Here is a 17,172-nt window from a genome sequence, read left to right as displayed (position 1 = left end):
ATTTATAAAAATGTACATGTTTGTCTGTACCTATATAGCATCGCATTATATAGATTTATCGACTGACACTTAATTAAAAACAACATATACATATATATATATACACACATATACTGTATATATATATATATATATATATATATATATATATATATATATATATATATATATATATATATATATATATATATATATATATATATATATATATACATACTTATATATATTTGTGCAGTGATCAGTTCCAGCATTTCTACAGAGTCCCTATGCAAATGATAAACAGCAGAGATAAGTGACAGAACATAGACCTGAGTGTGAGAAAGTCTCTCGAATGGTCGGTAATGCCAACTAGTAATAAACCCTCAAAAAATAAGAACCATTTAATTTAGTTAAGCATCTGACACCTGTAGATGTGTCATATAAAAAGTATTGTACATGTAAAAGCTTAAAGACTCCTGTGTGTTTCTATTGGCAGTTCTAGACTTTGCATAGACTGGCAAACAGGTTTAAACATAATATTCAAATGTTCTAGTGCATCTGCAGCAGTATCTCTACAATAGACCATTTCAATGTGCTCCCATGAACATTTCCTGCTTGTTATCAAACTATTTCATAACTGTAACAAGAGGGATTCAATCATGACTTAATGTTAAAACAGCTATCATAACATTATTTATCAATGTTGTTGCTCTTTTTGGATTCTCGGAAGCTGTAGAAATGAAAAATGTAAAACAGGAAATACATTGGGACCATTGTTTTTGTTTACACCCCTCAAAATTATCTATATAGTCTTACCGCAGTATTTAGCAGTGTAGCTGCTTAACCAAGTGCACCAATCAGGATTATAACAGATCTTCAGTGATAGTCAGGTCGTCTTGGTGATTTGTGACATAGTAGTCATGAACATACATAAGAACAGCGATAGGTTGACCGATAATGAGTGAGAGCCACACAGCAGCATTTCCATAGTTGCCTCGAAGAAACCTGGACACCAACCATGCCAGTGGAATCTGAAATGAAGATCAGTTTTAAGTGAAGTGTAAACAAGTAAAAGATTATTTTTACAGCTCAGCTAGCAGGCTTGGATCATTTTCACAGGCATAACATGTAGTTTTTTATGCACAAACTTTATGCAAATGCATAAAAAGGTTAATACCTGTGCCATCATTCCCATAAATGCCCACAGTCTGAACATCCTGAGAGGAACACTGACCAGATACTGCAGAAAGAGAGATACACTCATGTTAAACAGGTTAATCTACTGAGTAAGTGTTTCGAAATGGCTTTTCACACTTGTCTTGCTTCACATTTCACACTACCTTTACTGAAAAAAGAAGTTTATTCAAGTGTGCTATTAGTATAGACCTATGCCTTTTAAACTAAAAAGAAGTAAAGTAGAATTATACTTAATGTTTTCACAAATAAAGTCTGTTTTGGGGCAACATGGTGGCTCAGTGGTTAGCAGTTTTGCCTCACAGTAAGAAGGTCGCTGGTTTGAGTCCCAGCTGGGCCAGTTGGCATTTCTGTGTGAGGTTTGCATGCTCCAATTTCCCCCAGAGTCCAAAGACATATAGGTGAATTGAATAAACTAAATAGTCAGTCATGCGCCTATGCAGGTCCAAACGCTTACACATTGCTTAATACACACATTATGTACAGCAATACACAAATATCTTACATATGAAAAAAATTTAAGGATTAAAATGTTACAAAAAATATTATTTTGTGCATAAATATGAAAACTACTGCCTCTGTGCCTCATCTCAGGGGGCTTTTTTCAGTTTATTCATGTCAATTTGCAATTGTACAATGTTATTATTAGCAGAATTATTTATTATATGCATATATATATTTGTTTTAATAAAAACAAGTTTAGATTTGTCCATCTGTTGGGTATTGGAGACGTCTGCATCACCATATGGCGCATAAGAATAAGACCTGTGTTTGGATATAACTTTTGACCACACTTCATTTATTATTGTTCATTTATTGCTTTGATGGAAATTAGAACTGAATTTAGAAATAGTTTTGAAACAAATCTTTGTGCTTAACAAGCTAAATGAAATATGTAGGCTAATGGATGGAAGTAAAAAAGTAAAGAATAAAATGGAGGAGGCCTTTATCCTCTTGCTGCAGTTGGTTTGTTTAACTGTTTTTCGCTAGTGAAGTATTCAGTTTTTCCACTTACAAAGTCCACCATGTAAATAGGGAATGTGCCATGGCGTGGCGCAACTGACGCTTAAAGGGAATGGGAGATGAGACTCTGATTGCTTTAATGCACATTATGCTCAAAACACACCCATAACTTATTAAGAAAATAAGCACAACCCTGTTAGACCATGTGCCGTGGCGCAATGTGTATTTATTTAGTTAAAATAGCAAAAGTGGATTCTGACATGGCCTTATTGCTTTTGCGCCATGCACTTAGACTTTGCGCCTAGATCACTAAAGTAGAGCCCCTAAAGAAGATATTTCATGTAAAAATGTAAATTTACAGTCAATTCACCTCAGGCTATTAAAGATGTAGATGACGTGAATACGTGGTTCTTGCTGATTCATAATGCAAGTCAATGGTCACCGATTTTGAGATTAAAAATAAACACATACAAACAAGTCGAAAAATCAGTGCCTGTGCCTCCTGATGATACATTGAGGTCGTATGAGTGGTTTGAGCAAGAAACTGAACGTTATTTACAATATTATTAGCTTTAATCCAAAAACAGTTCTTGGCATGCTCACTGCACTTGCATCCGGTCGCTTGATGATCTATGTTTGAGACGCCAGTTCATTTATCAGTATGGAGTCATGCCTGCGGGAGTAATTTAGAGCCGCATCTTGGACACTCACAGGTTAGAACCATTTTGGCAAAAATGTTCATCCTCACTCTAATCACCTCATGCCTGAATGCATCAGATGAACGAGGCTCCTGCTTACTAAATTTTGAAAATGCTCATAAAATCTTAAGTGAATTGTGTTACGTCAGATCGTGTGATAACAAGAATGGACACTAATGGACAAAAACAAGCAGATTGAGCAGCGTGCACAACATCTGAAATGTTGTTTTGGTCATTCTAAAATCCCTTAGCCAAAGTCTGTCATTCAAGTAGTTCATTTGTTTTTCATCTTGAGCGGCGCTGCATGACCAAAGAACGGTCTCATGACTCCAAAAGCCACCATGTCTTCATTGCATCATCTTCTAACATGCAAGTAATTTTTTTTTAAGAAAAAAGATCCACAGTGACTTCTACTGCATTCATTCATACATTTTCCTTCAGCTTAGCCATTTTAGTAATCAGGGGTCGCCACATCGGAATGCACCGACAAGTTATCCAGCATATGTTTTACACAGCGGATGCCCTTTCAGCTGCAACCCAACACTAGGAAACACCCGTACATTCTTGCACACGCTCACATACACTTTGGCCAATTTAGCTTATTCAATTCACCTATATCACATATCTTTGGACTGTAGGGCAAGCACCCAGAGGAAACCCACGCAAACACAGAGAGAACATGCAAACTCCACACAGAAATGCCAACTGACCCAGCCAGGGCTCGCACCAGCGCCCTTCTTGTTGTCAGGCGATTGTGCTACCCACTGCGCCACCGTGCTGCCAAATGTTATTGAAGGTGCACATTTGATCAGTTCTTGGTCTCCCTGGGAACCAAACCCACAACCCCAGCACTGCTAGTACCTAAGTGAGTAACAGAAAGGCATCAGTTACTTGCAGTTAACTGCATTTTTTCATTTTGTTTTTTTACAGCACTGTGTGGATATAAAAATCTTTGCTACGTCCAACTCAAATTGAAACAATCATGTTTTGTAAGAGTTAAAGAAGGCTCAGGTACTTGGGAAATTACCTATTCATGTGTAATTTCTGGAAAACTAGAAAATATAAAAACATAAATCCTAGACAGTAAATTTACACTTCTGGTCAAAGTTTGGGGTCAGTTTTTTTAATTATTAATTCTATTTAATAATTGTAATAAAATTATTCTGTTCATCAAGGTGGCATTTATTACATGTAAAACCTTTGAAAATTGTTAAATACTTATTTATTAAATATTTATTTATTACTTATTGTGTGTAGTTTCAAATGAAATTATTACACAAGTCATTATTGCTTTTATTAGGGATGGGCAATACCACCATTTTTGATTGAGATACGATATCGATACTTTTATTTAACATTTTTACGATACCGATACAATGCCACTTTTGCCACAATTAATGTGATTTTTTAAAATAATGTTATTTAAAAAAAAGATTATTACTTGTTAAAAATATACAGCCTCCCTGAATAATTAGCCCCCCTGTTTATTTTTCCCCCAAATTCTGTTTAACGGAGAGAAGATTTTTTTCAACACATTTCTAAACATAATAGTTTTATTAACTGATTTCTAATAACTGATTTCTTTTATCTTTGCCATGATGACAGTAATTAATATTTTACTAAATATTTTTCAAGACACTTTTATACAGCTTAGTTACATTTAAAGGCTTAACTAGGTTAATTAGGTTAACTAGGCAGGTTAGGGTAATTAGGCAAGTTATTGTATAACGATGGTTTGTTCTGTAGACTATCGAAAAAAAATAGCTAAAAGGGGCTAATAATTTTGACCTTAAAATGGTGTTTAAAAAATTAAAAAGTGCTTTTATTCTAGCTGAAATAAAACAAATAAGACTTTCTCCAGAAGAAAAAATATTATCAGACATACTGTGAAACTTTCCTTGCTCTGTTAAACATCATTAGTGAAATATAGGGAAAAAAAAAAAAAATCAAAGGGGGGCTAATAATTCTGACTTTACATTGTACTGTACATTCACACACGCACACGTTGCATATAAACACTGCACACACACACACACACACACACACACGCACACACACGCACGCACGCACGCACGCACGCACGCACGCACGCACGCACGCACGCACGCACGCACGCACGCACGCACGCACACACACACACACACACACACACACACAGAGTATGCATGGTGTGTTGTCTGTGAGTGTTTAATAAGGTTGCTTGTATTGTTGCTGTGTATGAATTTCTTATCACAAATATTGCAGTGCAATATTTTTTTCTGCTGATGAGAAGTAGTATCACACCATGCTACATTTCCTCTCTGCCAATATCGTTCTGTAATGTGGAAGTGTGCAACTTGCGTGTGTTGAGTACACAAGTTAGCTGAAAGGCACATGATAGCTCATGTTCTGCCACAGATTGATTAGTGTAACATCCTATGTACAAGGCGTCACCGACCATCCTGTACACAGCGCTAACATTATGTTAAATACAGAAATTATTCAAACATATATACTTTTAAAAAAATTTCGATACCAAAATAAAAGCTTTTGAGTATCGAGTATCGATATATCAATACTCCAGCATTGATGTGCACATCCCTAGCTTTTATTACTATTACCATTAATAATAATATATAATAGTAATAATAACAATAATTAATATTAGAGTGATTTCTGAAGGATCATGTGACAGTTATTTTATAGTGCAGTAACATTTCACAATTTTACACTATTTAATGTATTTTTGATTAAATAAATACAGCTTTAGTAAGCAGGATAAGCTTAATTTAAAACATTTAAAAATCCCACTGACCCCAAACTTTTGACCGGTAGGGTATGAGACTTCAAGACGTAAATGTACTAAATTCAAAGCTCTTCTGGGAGCAATATACAATTTATAACATGCATTTGTTCATATATCACACATCATTTATATTTATTTTTTACATAAACCTTTATGAAGTTTGTTCTTTTCACAGACAACCAGCCTCCTGGATTAAATCCTAATGAGCTTGTTTACATGACCTCAGATTTGACGTGGCTGTCTCTGTACTCAGTTCCTAATATTCAGCCTTCAAAACTTAGCAGGAAAGTTATTAATGTCATTGTTTCTCGAAAATGTTTGACTTTTTCTAAAGCCTTTTTATAATCTGTTTTATGAGATATATGGACATGATTGTCTTGTGCGTATTCTGGTTGCCGCCATAATGTGTCTTTCACTTGCATGTAAATTTCTGGAAGAAATACAAGTCTGAATTAATGAATTTAGGTAAAGGGTTGCAGAACTAGTGGCTGTTTTGTAAGTAAACATCACCTTGGATATATTGCAAGTGCTATCAGTAACAGATGAACAGTGTGTTCTCCTCTGGCTCGTTTAAACTCTTGCTGTTGCATTCTGGAGTTTTAGAGCAATATATGGCCCACAAGCCGTTGTTTGCGTTTACAGAGTTAGAGATGATTGGAATTATTGGTTGGAAAGCCTACCCAGAGAACACAGCAATAGTTTAGCCTGGACAGAATGTCCTAACCATACCTGCCATCACTCTTGTTTTTCCTGGCAGTCACCCGTATTTCACAATCATCTTCCGCCACCCTCCCGTTTTGTTATTTTTCCTGAAAAACTCCCGTATTTTCAGAAGAACGATAAGGATTTTTTATATTAAATTAATGTAATGTATTGTCTATTGGAGCGGCACTGTTACTCAGTGGTTAGCATGGTTGACTCGCCATTGTTTTTGATCTTCTCTTGTGGAGTTTGCATGTTCTCCTATATTTGCATCGGTTTTCTCCACATACCAAATACATGCAATATAGGTTAATTGAATTAACTTAATTGGCCGTAGTGTGAGAATGAGACTGTTTGGGTGTTTTCCAGTTCCGAGGGGTTGTACTCTCAACACTAGCTTGTCGCTGGAAGGGCATCTGCTGTGTAAAACAATTGCCAGGGTAATTGGCTGTTCATTATTCTGTTGTGATCCCTGATAAAGTAGGGAATAATGCATTCTGTGACAGTGGTAGCAGAGAAGGAAGACAAGTTTCGCATGTCGCTGGATTGCAAAGTTCAAGCTTGGTAAACTCTGACCTGCGTAATCGCATCACGTGAATGCGTGAGACATGTACATGGTTTCCGCTATATTCATTCTTCCATGGCATGGCACCACACCAAAATTGATCCCGCCACGGCTACATTACAGCTTCTCATTCAAAACATTCAGTCGTGTTTTTTTTTTTTTTTTTTAAATAGCGGGTTATAAATCGCACCAAAACGTATTAAAAGATGAGTGAATTATAACAGCGCAAACTTTTCTGTAACTGTAGTAGTGCTGTGCGCTATTTGTTTAACTCTTTAAGGTGGCATGCTGACTGACTGACTGACAGGTGGCGTGATGCGAGCAAACACGACGTATAGCTGTTTCACTTTACTTCAGGATGCATTAACGCCATTCTGTAGGTCTGTTGGTGACATTCATAAATATTCCTAGCCAATCTAATAAATGTTGGAGACATACTTGTTACATAAACACAGTAAATCGCACTTCAGATGCGTTTTTTTTAGAGAGCACAAGAAGATCTGCACTTGAGCAGCATATATTTGAGGGGGCGTGCAAGAAGTTTTGTTTAATACTGTTTAATAATTTTACTGTTTAATAATTGTGCACAATACATACATGTAAATGTGTAACTAAAAAACATATACAGCTGATTTAATTGTTTATAAATCACACAAATAGAGGATTATTTATAACAACATTGGAATTGTGACAAAATACTGTGTTTCATATTTACATTCTGTGTGGTTCCTTTCTACAGTACTTTTTGTTGTGTTACTATTTAAGTGTGTTCCTTTTTTGCTCTGACAATGTAGCTATGCTTTCTATGATTCTGTTTACTTTGTTATTTGCACAACAGCACAGTAGTGCTGCACTGAAAAAAGTTCACAATTTATTTGTGTTGAATTTAAACAAACAAATTAAATGTAACAATGTTCAACTTAATTTGTTTGTTTAAATTCAGCCCAAATAAATTGTTTACAACCACTTAACATAAAAAAATTGAGTAAATCCAAGGAATCATCTTTGAATTAATTTTTTTCTGTGTGTGTATAGTGTTAAGCAGGAAAAACCCCTGTACTGTATTTATTTATCAAAGATTTTGTGCAGCTGTTATTTTTTGTGCAGCTGTTTATTTGTAAACAGGGAGGGAAACCCCTGTGTTTGAATTATATTTTGCTCAAAAAATGTTTAATAAAGTTTTAACTTATCGTATCAGATATATATCGTATACCGTCATTCCTCCTAAAAATATAGGGATATGATTTTTTTGCCCATATCGCAGCACTATTTAACAGAATTTCGCATGCTCAAACTCTTGTGTGACTGCAGCATAACAATTTTCTACAATGTTTGTAGTGCCTTGGTTTTCCATTCATCGTGTGTAACGGAAAGTCTGGGGTCTTCTTCGGTTCTGACAAATTTAAGCTAATGGCGTATTTCCTTATGACTAAAAACCAAACTCAATACAAAATGGCACTCTAAATCTTTGTGGTTTCTTCTAAAGTCCCTCATATACTCAAAACAGCAAATGAAGTGAAATTAACAAATCCAGACAAAACAAATGTTCATTTGGAGTTTGTTTAAGATCACCAGTTTAAAACAGCTCACCTAAGCTAACTTTCTGGGGGAGTTTATTATGGCTCCTAAACACCTTTGAGCTACCGGTGGGTGTGTTCTGAAATTCTCCCTTTATTGACACCCGATTAATTCATTTCTCATATCCATGGAGGTCATACAGAAGAACAACAAGCAACATGACTACACTATAGGGTTGAGTAGCAGAGCTGGTCCAGATGTATCCGCACCTGTATGATTGTTCTCAGAAAGATTTTAAAGACAAGGAGGGGGTCACACACCAGACCCACATACTTTTAAGTTCTAAACATTGTTTTCTATGAGTGCACACACACAGCAGTGGCACCATTTGGTGTCTGTCTGTGGCAAATAGAAAACAATGTAGAGACGTGGCGTGCTGAGGTGTGCTTCTCATCTCAGATGCAGAGGCATTGTGTCAGCGCATTTGTTGGTGCAGTAAACAAAAACCATGTTACCTATCAACACAAATTCTATAACTTTTTCTGTTACCAGTTTTGAAATCACAAGAATAAATTAAATGTTTAAATATATTCAAATAATTTTTTTTTGAAAATTTAGATCAAATAAATGGCAGCTTGCTGAACAGAAGAAACATCTTTAAAACATAAAATTAAAATAAAAAACTGTTGTCGGTCTCAATTTGCTTCCAAATGAACTCTCCTGATATTTGGATTCAACATGGACAAAAGACATCACAACAAACCACATAACAGAATTTCTCAAGATGTGCCCATGAACAGGGCAGAATACTTAAGCATAATGTACATGAGTTTTCTCATCATAATTACAGCATTGGACAGTAATGAACAATACAGGCATCAAAAACTCATATCCTGCTGCAGATCTTTGTTTGCGTGAGACAGAGAAATTACTGACATGGTTTTGATCACTTTTCACATTTTATAAGGTTTTGGAAGTTGTCAACTCAAACAAATACCAACCATAATAGCCAAACACACGCCATAGTTTTTGATGTTCTAATGGTGGACAAAGTATACAAATCAAAGTTTCAAACACCTGAATGAATGGACAGATATCCTTATAACACAAACACACAATAAAAAGTAAGAAAGAAAGTAAGATGCATGTCTATGTAAACTAACAATCTAAATTTTTCTGCTAGTCATTTCTGCTTGCCAAATGTATATTTATTTAATCAAAAATAAAGTAAAAAGAGTATTACTGTAAAATCTCATTCCAAATCAAAATAAGCAACTAGATTAAAATGTTACAATTTATTCGAAATGTATATTTTGTTTATCACATCGAAGATTAATATAGCTGGAATATACCGGTGGACATATTGCATATTGAATCAATCATACTAACCACTGAGCAAAAGTGCTGCCCCAATATACAATACATTACATTAGAATAAAATAAATATCATTATCCTCCTCCCACAACAGCTAGAATCCTCCAGGATAAGAAGACCCTTCCTATAAGGACATTCTACACAGCTCATTCTGTCCTGGCTGAACTATTGCAGTGCTCTCTAGTATTTAAACCCCCCATGTATTTTGGTTCTATGCTGTCTATAGGGGCTGGCAGTGGCACTATAAAACAGCCTGACAAACCATCAACATCACACCAAATAAGAGGAGAACGACAGCAAGGTAAGTTCAAGATATTCATGTAAATACTGCTACCATACTGTAACTGTAAGTTAATCTGGAGCTGCAGCACACCAGAAAGTGTTTATTTTTCTTTTTAAAGGACATTTACATGTGCATTCTTGACTGCTCTTGGTCGAGTAACTTTAGTAGCATTATAAAAATAAACATAATTCACTCAGGAAAAACTAAGCTTTTATTTTGAATTGGATTATTCACTATAATGTAGTATTTCTGGCCCATTAAATCTATTTGTTTATATCTTTTTACCCCGTTAACCTTCTATCTTCGGAATACACACACTGTACATATTGTTGTTTTAAAGTATTTTCCAATGTACTCAACAATTTTGTACTGCATATGCACTTTACAGCAGGGGTTTTCAAACTATCAAACAGCACTTACTAAGGAGGGTGCGAGACATTGAGGCATGGACTCGAGTAAATTATGATGACGATTTTTATGTGCTCACTAGAGTGAATTTGATTAACGTTAGCTTCACATCTAACTATCAGGCACATATAGAGTTAATGCGTTCGAGTAAAATATATGCAAATAAAATGGACCGGTTGCTTTTTAAAATGAATGACGGTAAATGAATGAAAGTCAAACTGGTGTTACACCGTCTGACAAACAAGTGCCATTTTGAATCAAATCAGCAGGATGCCCTTCTAGATCTTTCACTAACTTTAAAGACATACTGACTTAGTTTACATGCACATAAGTAATGTAGTTATTTGCCTTAATATACAATAATGTAATTAAGTTGTTTACGTGAACTGCTTTCATGTAAGAGTTTTCTGTAATTTTGGGTGACTTTAACTGCAGTTCGGCAGTTTCACCTTTACTCATGAACATTTATGCCCCCGTGATAAACTGGGGTATTTGATGCAAATAGGGAGTAAAGACTGGTGGAAGTATTACGGAATTTAGTAACGCACGGCAAATGGCAAATGTGCATGTGTGTGTGTGTGTGTCTGCGGAGGTTGAGAGGGGACACGACTGAAATTTGCATGTGTCCTAAAAGTTTGAAAACCCCTGCTTTACAGTATGTTACTAAGGATGTACAATGCATTCTGGGAAATGATAAGCTGGATATAAGTTGATGATAATGTTTATTTTGATAAATAAACAATACGTAACAACAGATTGCTTTGTAATGCCTGTACAAATTAGTGATGCTTTAAGACAGATCAGAATACAGCTATTATGTATAAATCACACAAATAGGCTACCTCAACAGAAACCTTTCCAGCATAATTCTTTTGTTGTTAAGAAATTTTGTTGTAACTAGCATGTTGTTAGCATGAACTAGCATGTTGCTAGTATGTTTATAGTATGAATTAGCATGTTGCTATTATGATTAGTATGTTTGTTAGTATATTGTTGATATGGATTGGTATTTTGTTATGTTTCTAGTATGATTAGTATGTTAGCATGCCGTTAGTATGTTTCTAGTATGGATTAGTATGTTGTGAGTATGGATTGGTATGTTGTTAGTATGTCCAATGCAAAGTCAATGGCAGTTTTTTTTACAATAGAAGTCTATAGGACAGTTGCTAAGGTGCCGTAAGTGGTTGCTAGGGTGTGGCTAGTAAGTTAAAAGGTCATCAGTGATTGGCAGATTAATAGTCTGAGTTAAATGAGCCCAACCTTAAGTTTGTATGACAGTCTGGTGGAAAGTTATGAGGTCATAAATTTTGGTCTAATGTTAAGTCAATGGGACTTTTCCGAATTTTCCGGGTGAGTTTTTACGGAAAACTGTAAGTCGGATCAGTTGGAAAGATATAGCAACCGGAGTCAGACCAGTCTGGAGGTTTAGTGTGAGTTTGGTGGTTGTAGTACGAACGCTCTAGGAGGAGATGCATATAGAAATTAGTCTCAGAAGAAGAAGACAGAAGAATAATAATTTTATGTAGTATAACAGTATGTTATAGTAATTAGTGCAATACTGTGCTTCGACTTGGTAAAACACATAAAGTGCTGTATTTAATTTTACAGTATGCTAATTACTAAAGTAGTACAGTAATTTGTCATTTCTTTTTATTTTCAGTCATTTTTTAATGCGTTTATTTATGTATGTACCAACTGTGTAGTATCATGCCATTATGCCTGTAAATGCCATAAGATATTCATAAATTGTAGCCCATAATTATGTTCATAGTCCCGGCTGGGTGAGTTGGTATTTCTGTGTCGAGTTTGCATGTTCTCCCTATGTTCGTGTGGGTTTATAAAAACACACATTACAGACAAATTTAGCCTACCCAATTCACCTGTACCACATGTCTTTGGACTTGTGGGGGAAACCGGAGCACCCAGAGGAAACCCACACCAACACGGGGAGAACATGCAAACTCCACACACAAACGCCAACTGACTCAGCCGAGGCTCGAACCAGCGACCTTCTTGCTGTGAGGCGAACGTGCTACGCACTGCGCCACTGTGCAGTCCGGTATAGGTGAATTGGGTTAGCTAAATTGGCCGTAGTGTATGTGTGTGATTGAGTGTGTATGGATGTTTCCCAGTGATGGGTTGCAGCTGAAAGGGCATCTGCGGTGTAAAACATATGCTGGATAAGTTGACGGTTCATTTCGCTGTGGCGACCCCAGATTAATAAAGGGATTAAGCCGAAAAGAAAATGAATGTATGAATGAAATAATTATGTTCATTGTGGTTATATTACAGATGTCCAGTTCCAGAAAAGTGGTTGAATTGTTCTATGATGTTGTTTCTCCTTATTCCTGGCTGGCATTTGAGGTCTGTCATTTTATTTTATTTTTTGTCCTTTTTTTTGTCTTTAAGTTGTCAGTTGCCATGCTATCAGTACCAATATGATTGATTTTCTGTGGTTAGGTGCTGTGTCGCTACAAAAATGTTTGGAACATTGACCTCAAATTTAAACCATCATTTTTAGGAGGAGTTTTTCACGGTTCAGGTAATGGAGCTTTTTTATTTATTTTTTGCTAATTCCTGACTAAATCAAATTTAAAAAACAAGTTAAGCATTCCTTTAAAAATGTACCTTAAAACAGGGTAGGAGTTGATCTGTTTTAATGTGTACTAATTATAAATCAGGCCTTTCTGGTAGCAAATAACGTTGTAACAGCTACACCATAATTCAGCTACACATAACCTGTATTTTGTTTTTATTAATGAAGAAATGAAAACTTTCAATCCAGTTTGTTTTACTTCTAGGTAACACTGAACCTGGAATGGTCGACAATAAGCTACATTATATGATTACAGATCTGAAACTGATGTCTGAGTACTATGGGGTCCCTGTGAATCCACCTTCACCTTGTAAGAAAGGTATTCAAACCACTGTTTTTCTTTATAATGATGCCAATGGCCTCAGGCACAATGAAAAGCAATGTACAGTCAAACCAAAATCTACAGTATATCACAGTTTATTCATTATCATTTCGAAAATGGTAATAAAATATGACTAATTCATTGTGTCAGAACAAATTCATCTCAATAATATCACATAATTTTGTTTACAATCTAAAATAATTACAAACAAAATAATTCCAAATACTGCTGGTATGACAAGATGCGCACAGCTGTCAATACTTTGTTGGTTCACTTTTAGCCTCAATGACAGGCTGTATAGGCTCTGCTGTCAACCATTTTCATACAAACCTGAGCTCTAATATTTTTTCCCAGACTTACTGGAGCAGTTTCTTCACTTCATATTGCTTTTTAGTCCACTGTTTGAAATTTTGGATATGATGTCAAAAGTTTACTTTATTTTGCTATTCTCACTTACATAAATGAACTAGGGCTGGGCAATTAATCGAAAAGTAATAGAAATCGACATTCAGAACCTATAATTGATCAAATCTTTCCAGGAAGATTTTTTAAAATTACTTTTCCTACGTGTCACGTGACCCTGTTCTGTTAAATGCTGTGGTTGATTTCTACTTCTGCGGCCACTTTGCAGCCACATCTGATCTCTGGTCAAGTAGGACGATAGTCCAATTCCAGCCTTACTTTGCACTACATTGACGATGATTGGAAGCTGCGCCAGAAATGCCTTTAGACGACATATAAAACTTGTCAGTAAACTATGAGGACAAAAAAAAAATGTAATAAATAAATTAAAAAATCATTCATTAATTGTAAATTACTAAATTAACTAAAATGTTAAATTAATCAAGATTTAGATTTTAGGCCAAATCGCCCAGCCATGAAATAAACTAGAGTGTCCTACAGCCTAAAAAAAAAAACCCTAATACTTCTGGTGTGTGAAATTTTTGAAAAGATTGCATGAAATGAATTTTCTTAGTGCATGTTATAGATCTTATTCTGAACATTCATTTATTCACTTGCCTTCGGCTTAGTCCCTTTATTTATCAGGGATCACCACAGCGCAATGAGCCGCCAACATATCGAGCATATGTTTTATGCAGTGGATGTCCTTCCAGCTGCAACCCTGTACTGGGAAACATCTATACACACTCATTCACACACATACACTAAAGCCAATTTAGTTTATTCAATTCACCTATACTGCATGTCTTTGGACTGTGGGGGAAACCAGAGCACCCAGAGAGAAACCCCGCCAAGATAGGGAGAACATGCAAACTCCACAAAGAAATGCCAACTGACCAAGCTGGGACTCAAACCAGCAACCTTCTTGCTGTGAGGTGACAGTGCTAACCACTGAGCGACCATGTCGCCCCTTATTATGAACAGTTAATTTTAAAAAATGGCCTTGTTATGTAACATTTTTGACTTTTTCATTTTATTTTATCATGTTGGCTGGGTTAATGGAAGCTTACATTTTGTCAAAAAGGTTTTTATAGAAATCATCATTTTCCTATCTATTTTTAAAGTCTATTTTAAACTAGTTAAAAAATATTAATCAAAGTTTTTTTCTCACATTTTTTCCATCAGATACTTTGCCTGCAATGCGCTTTGTGACTGCTATAGCGGAGAAAAACCAAGAGGAAAATGTCCTGTTGGAGAAGGTTTCTAGAGAGCTCTGGAAACGAATGTGGCAAAAGCATCAGGACATTACCCAGCCTTTCTCACTCACTGAGGTATCCTAAACATAGCAATAAGAAATTACAATGAAAAAATAAAAAATAAATAAAAATAAATCACTAAATAGTATTTATTTACATAATGCTTTTTCAATTATTATCAGTGCTGTCAATTAGTTCAATAGAATTAGTTAATTAATAACCTTTTCAGCTATTTGACTATGAAGAATATTTTACTCAACAACTAACAACTTTTACTCTTTTTAATTTTATGAATAAATGCATATACCCAGGCTCGCGCAGTGGGTAGCGCTGTCACCTCACAGCAAGAAGGTTGCTGGTTCAAGCCTCAGCTGGGTCCATTGGCGTTTCTGTGTGGAGTTTGCATGTGCTCCCCATGTTGGCGTGGGTTTCCTCCGGGTGTTCTGGTTTCCCCCATAGTCCAAAGACATGCACTATAGGTAAATTGAATAAACTAAATTGTCCGTAGTGTGTGTAAATGAGAGTGTATGGGTGTTTCCCAGTAATGGGTTGCAGCGAGAAGGGCATCCGCTGCGTAAAACATATGCTGGATAAGTTGGTGGTTCATTCCGCTGTGGTGACCCCAGATTAATAAAGGGACTAAGCTGAAAAGAAATGAATGAATGTGTATACTCTTTATTCAACCAGAATTCATTGCTGCTTCAAAGAGCCCATATTATACATGAAATAGGGTCATATTTAGGTTGTAAGGGTCTCCAACAACAGTCTAATATGCATGCAAGGTCATAAAACACTTTTATGGTCTTATAATCTGCATTTATTTTTACCTAATTATCCCAACGACTCCCATATGAATCGTTCAGCGATTCATTTGTTCCCAACCCCCTCCTCAGCGCGAAGCTAATCTGCGCTGATTGGACCGATGACAGCCTGCTGCGATTGGTCGACAGTGACAGGCTTCAGCACGAGACAGAGTGAAATGCCCAGCTGGTAATTAACTATATAAAAGTAGTCACAGTGCACACGCGCTTTATAGTGTAAGGCTTTTTTCACACACACACACACACACACACACACACACAACCCTCCTCAGAAGAACTGGGGAGATTGACGCGAGTCTCCTATAGCCTCTCCCTCTCTCACACACACACACAACGCTCCTCAGAAGAACTAGGGAAAGCGACGCGAGTCTCTCTCTCTCTCTCTCTCTCACACACACACACACACACAACGCTCCTCAGAAAAACTAGGGAAAGCGACGCGAGTCTCTCTCTCTCTCTCTCTCTCTCTCTCTCTCTCTCTCTCTCTCTCACACACACACACACAACGCTCCTCAGAAGAACTAGGGAAAGCGACGCGAGTCTCCTGTCTCCTAGCCCCTAGGCGTCACAAACTCGACCTGTTCTTTTTCTCTCTCTACTAAAGAGTAACCGCGTGTACTGTACCAGGTTAACAAGTAACAAAACACAATAAATACATAATTTGCAAGTTAAACGAGACAACAATTTTAATCGCACTTACTTACACTAGTGAATAAACCTCAACCACTGACTCTTCACAGTTCACAACTCATCTTTGGGTAGAGACTGTCAATATTATGACTTCATTCAACCGGCGGCGTCTGTGTGTGTGTGTCTAGTGTTTTTTCTGTGTTAGTGGGCGGGGCCGCAGGTTTCAAATCTCCCTGGTTTGCGCGTGTAACTACTGGCGAGGCTTGTGTTTCGTGGCTGCGTCATCGCGAAACACCTAATGACTCGTTATCATGACGACTCGTTTGAAGCACTATGAGTCGACTCTTTTATAGATGAATCAATAGTTTTAAACACTGTACACTTACAGATTTAAGCCTTAGCTGGATATTTCACTTCACTTAGAGCTGTGTTACACACTACATGGAAGGGCATTTTCAAAAACCCATAATATGGGCTCTTTCAAAGGAAAAAAATATAGCCGTCTACTGTCTACATATGTTTAAATGAATAAATATGATTTTCTGCATTAGGGTCCTGCCTCCGCTCTCTACAAAACATTACATATATGTTCAATGCAACTAAAATACTTAAGCAATCACATGGGGTTTTGGAATTGGTAACTTGTAATAGAAGCATTTTCGCTGTTATATACTG

General features: G+C 36.3%; 2 protein-coding genes across 3 annotated transcripts in view; one reads left to right on the top strand and one right to left on the bottom strand.

Moving 5' to 3' along the window:
- Positions 1 to 203: 203 nt before the first annotated feature.
- Positions 204 to 17,172, bottom strand: part of dgat1b (diacylglycerol O-acyltransferase 1b) — a 45,431-nt gene continuing 28,462 nt past the window's right edge. The window contains exons 16-17 of the mRNA XM_056474720.1: positions 1,157 to 1,219; positions 204 to 1,010 (exon numbers count right to left, since the gene is read on the bottom strand). Coding sequence (XP_056330695.1) covers positions 843 to 1,010; positions 1,157 to 1,219 — 231 coding nt within the window. The 3' untranslated portion in view covers positions 204 to 842. The remainder of the gene's footprint in view (positions 1,011 to 1,156; positions 1,220 to 17,172) is intronic.
- Positions 9,960 to 17,172, top strand: part of gstk2 (glutathione S-transferase kappa 2) — a 9,428-nt gene continuing 2,215 nt past the window's right edge. Inside the window, exons 1-5 of one of the 2 annotated variants that reach the window (XM_056474722.1) lie at positions 9,960 to 10,080; positions 12,763 to 12,834; positions 12,931 to 13,012; positions 13,272 to 13,385; positions 14,976 to 15,121. In XM_056474722.1, coding sequence (XP_056330697.1) covers positions 12,763 to 12,834; positions 12,931 to 13,012; positions 13,272 to 13,385; positions 14,976 to 15,121 — 414 coding nt within the window. In that variant the 5' untranslated portion in view covers positions 9,960 to 10,080. Of the gene's footprint in view, positions 10,081 to 12,738; positions 12,835 to 12,930; positions 13,013 to 13,271; positions 13,386 to 14,975; positions 15,122 to 17,172 lie in introns of those variants that run through there. The other variant, XM_056474721.1, reaches the window with a different exon arrangement.

Source organism: Danio aesculapii, chromosome 16 (genome assembly GCF_903798145.1).
Source record: "Danio aesculapii chromosome 16, fDanAes4.1, whole genome shotgun sequence".
Classification (NCBI taxonomy): Eukaryota; Metazoa; Chordata; class Actinopteri; order Cypriniformes; family Danionidae; genus Danio; species Danio aesculapii.
The sequence above is the reverse complement of the archived record's forward strand: the minus strand, read 5'-3'. Positions and strand labels throughout refer to the sequence as shown.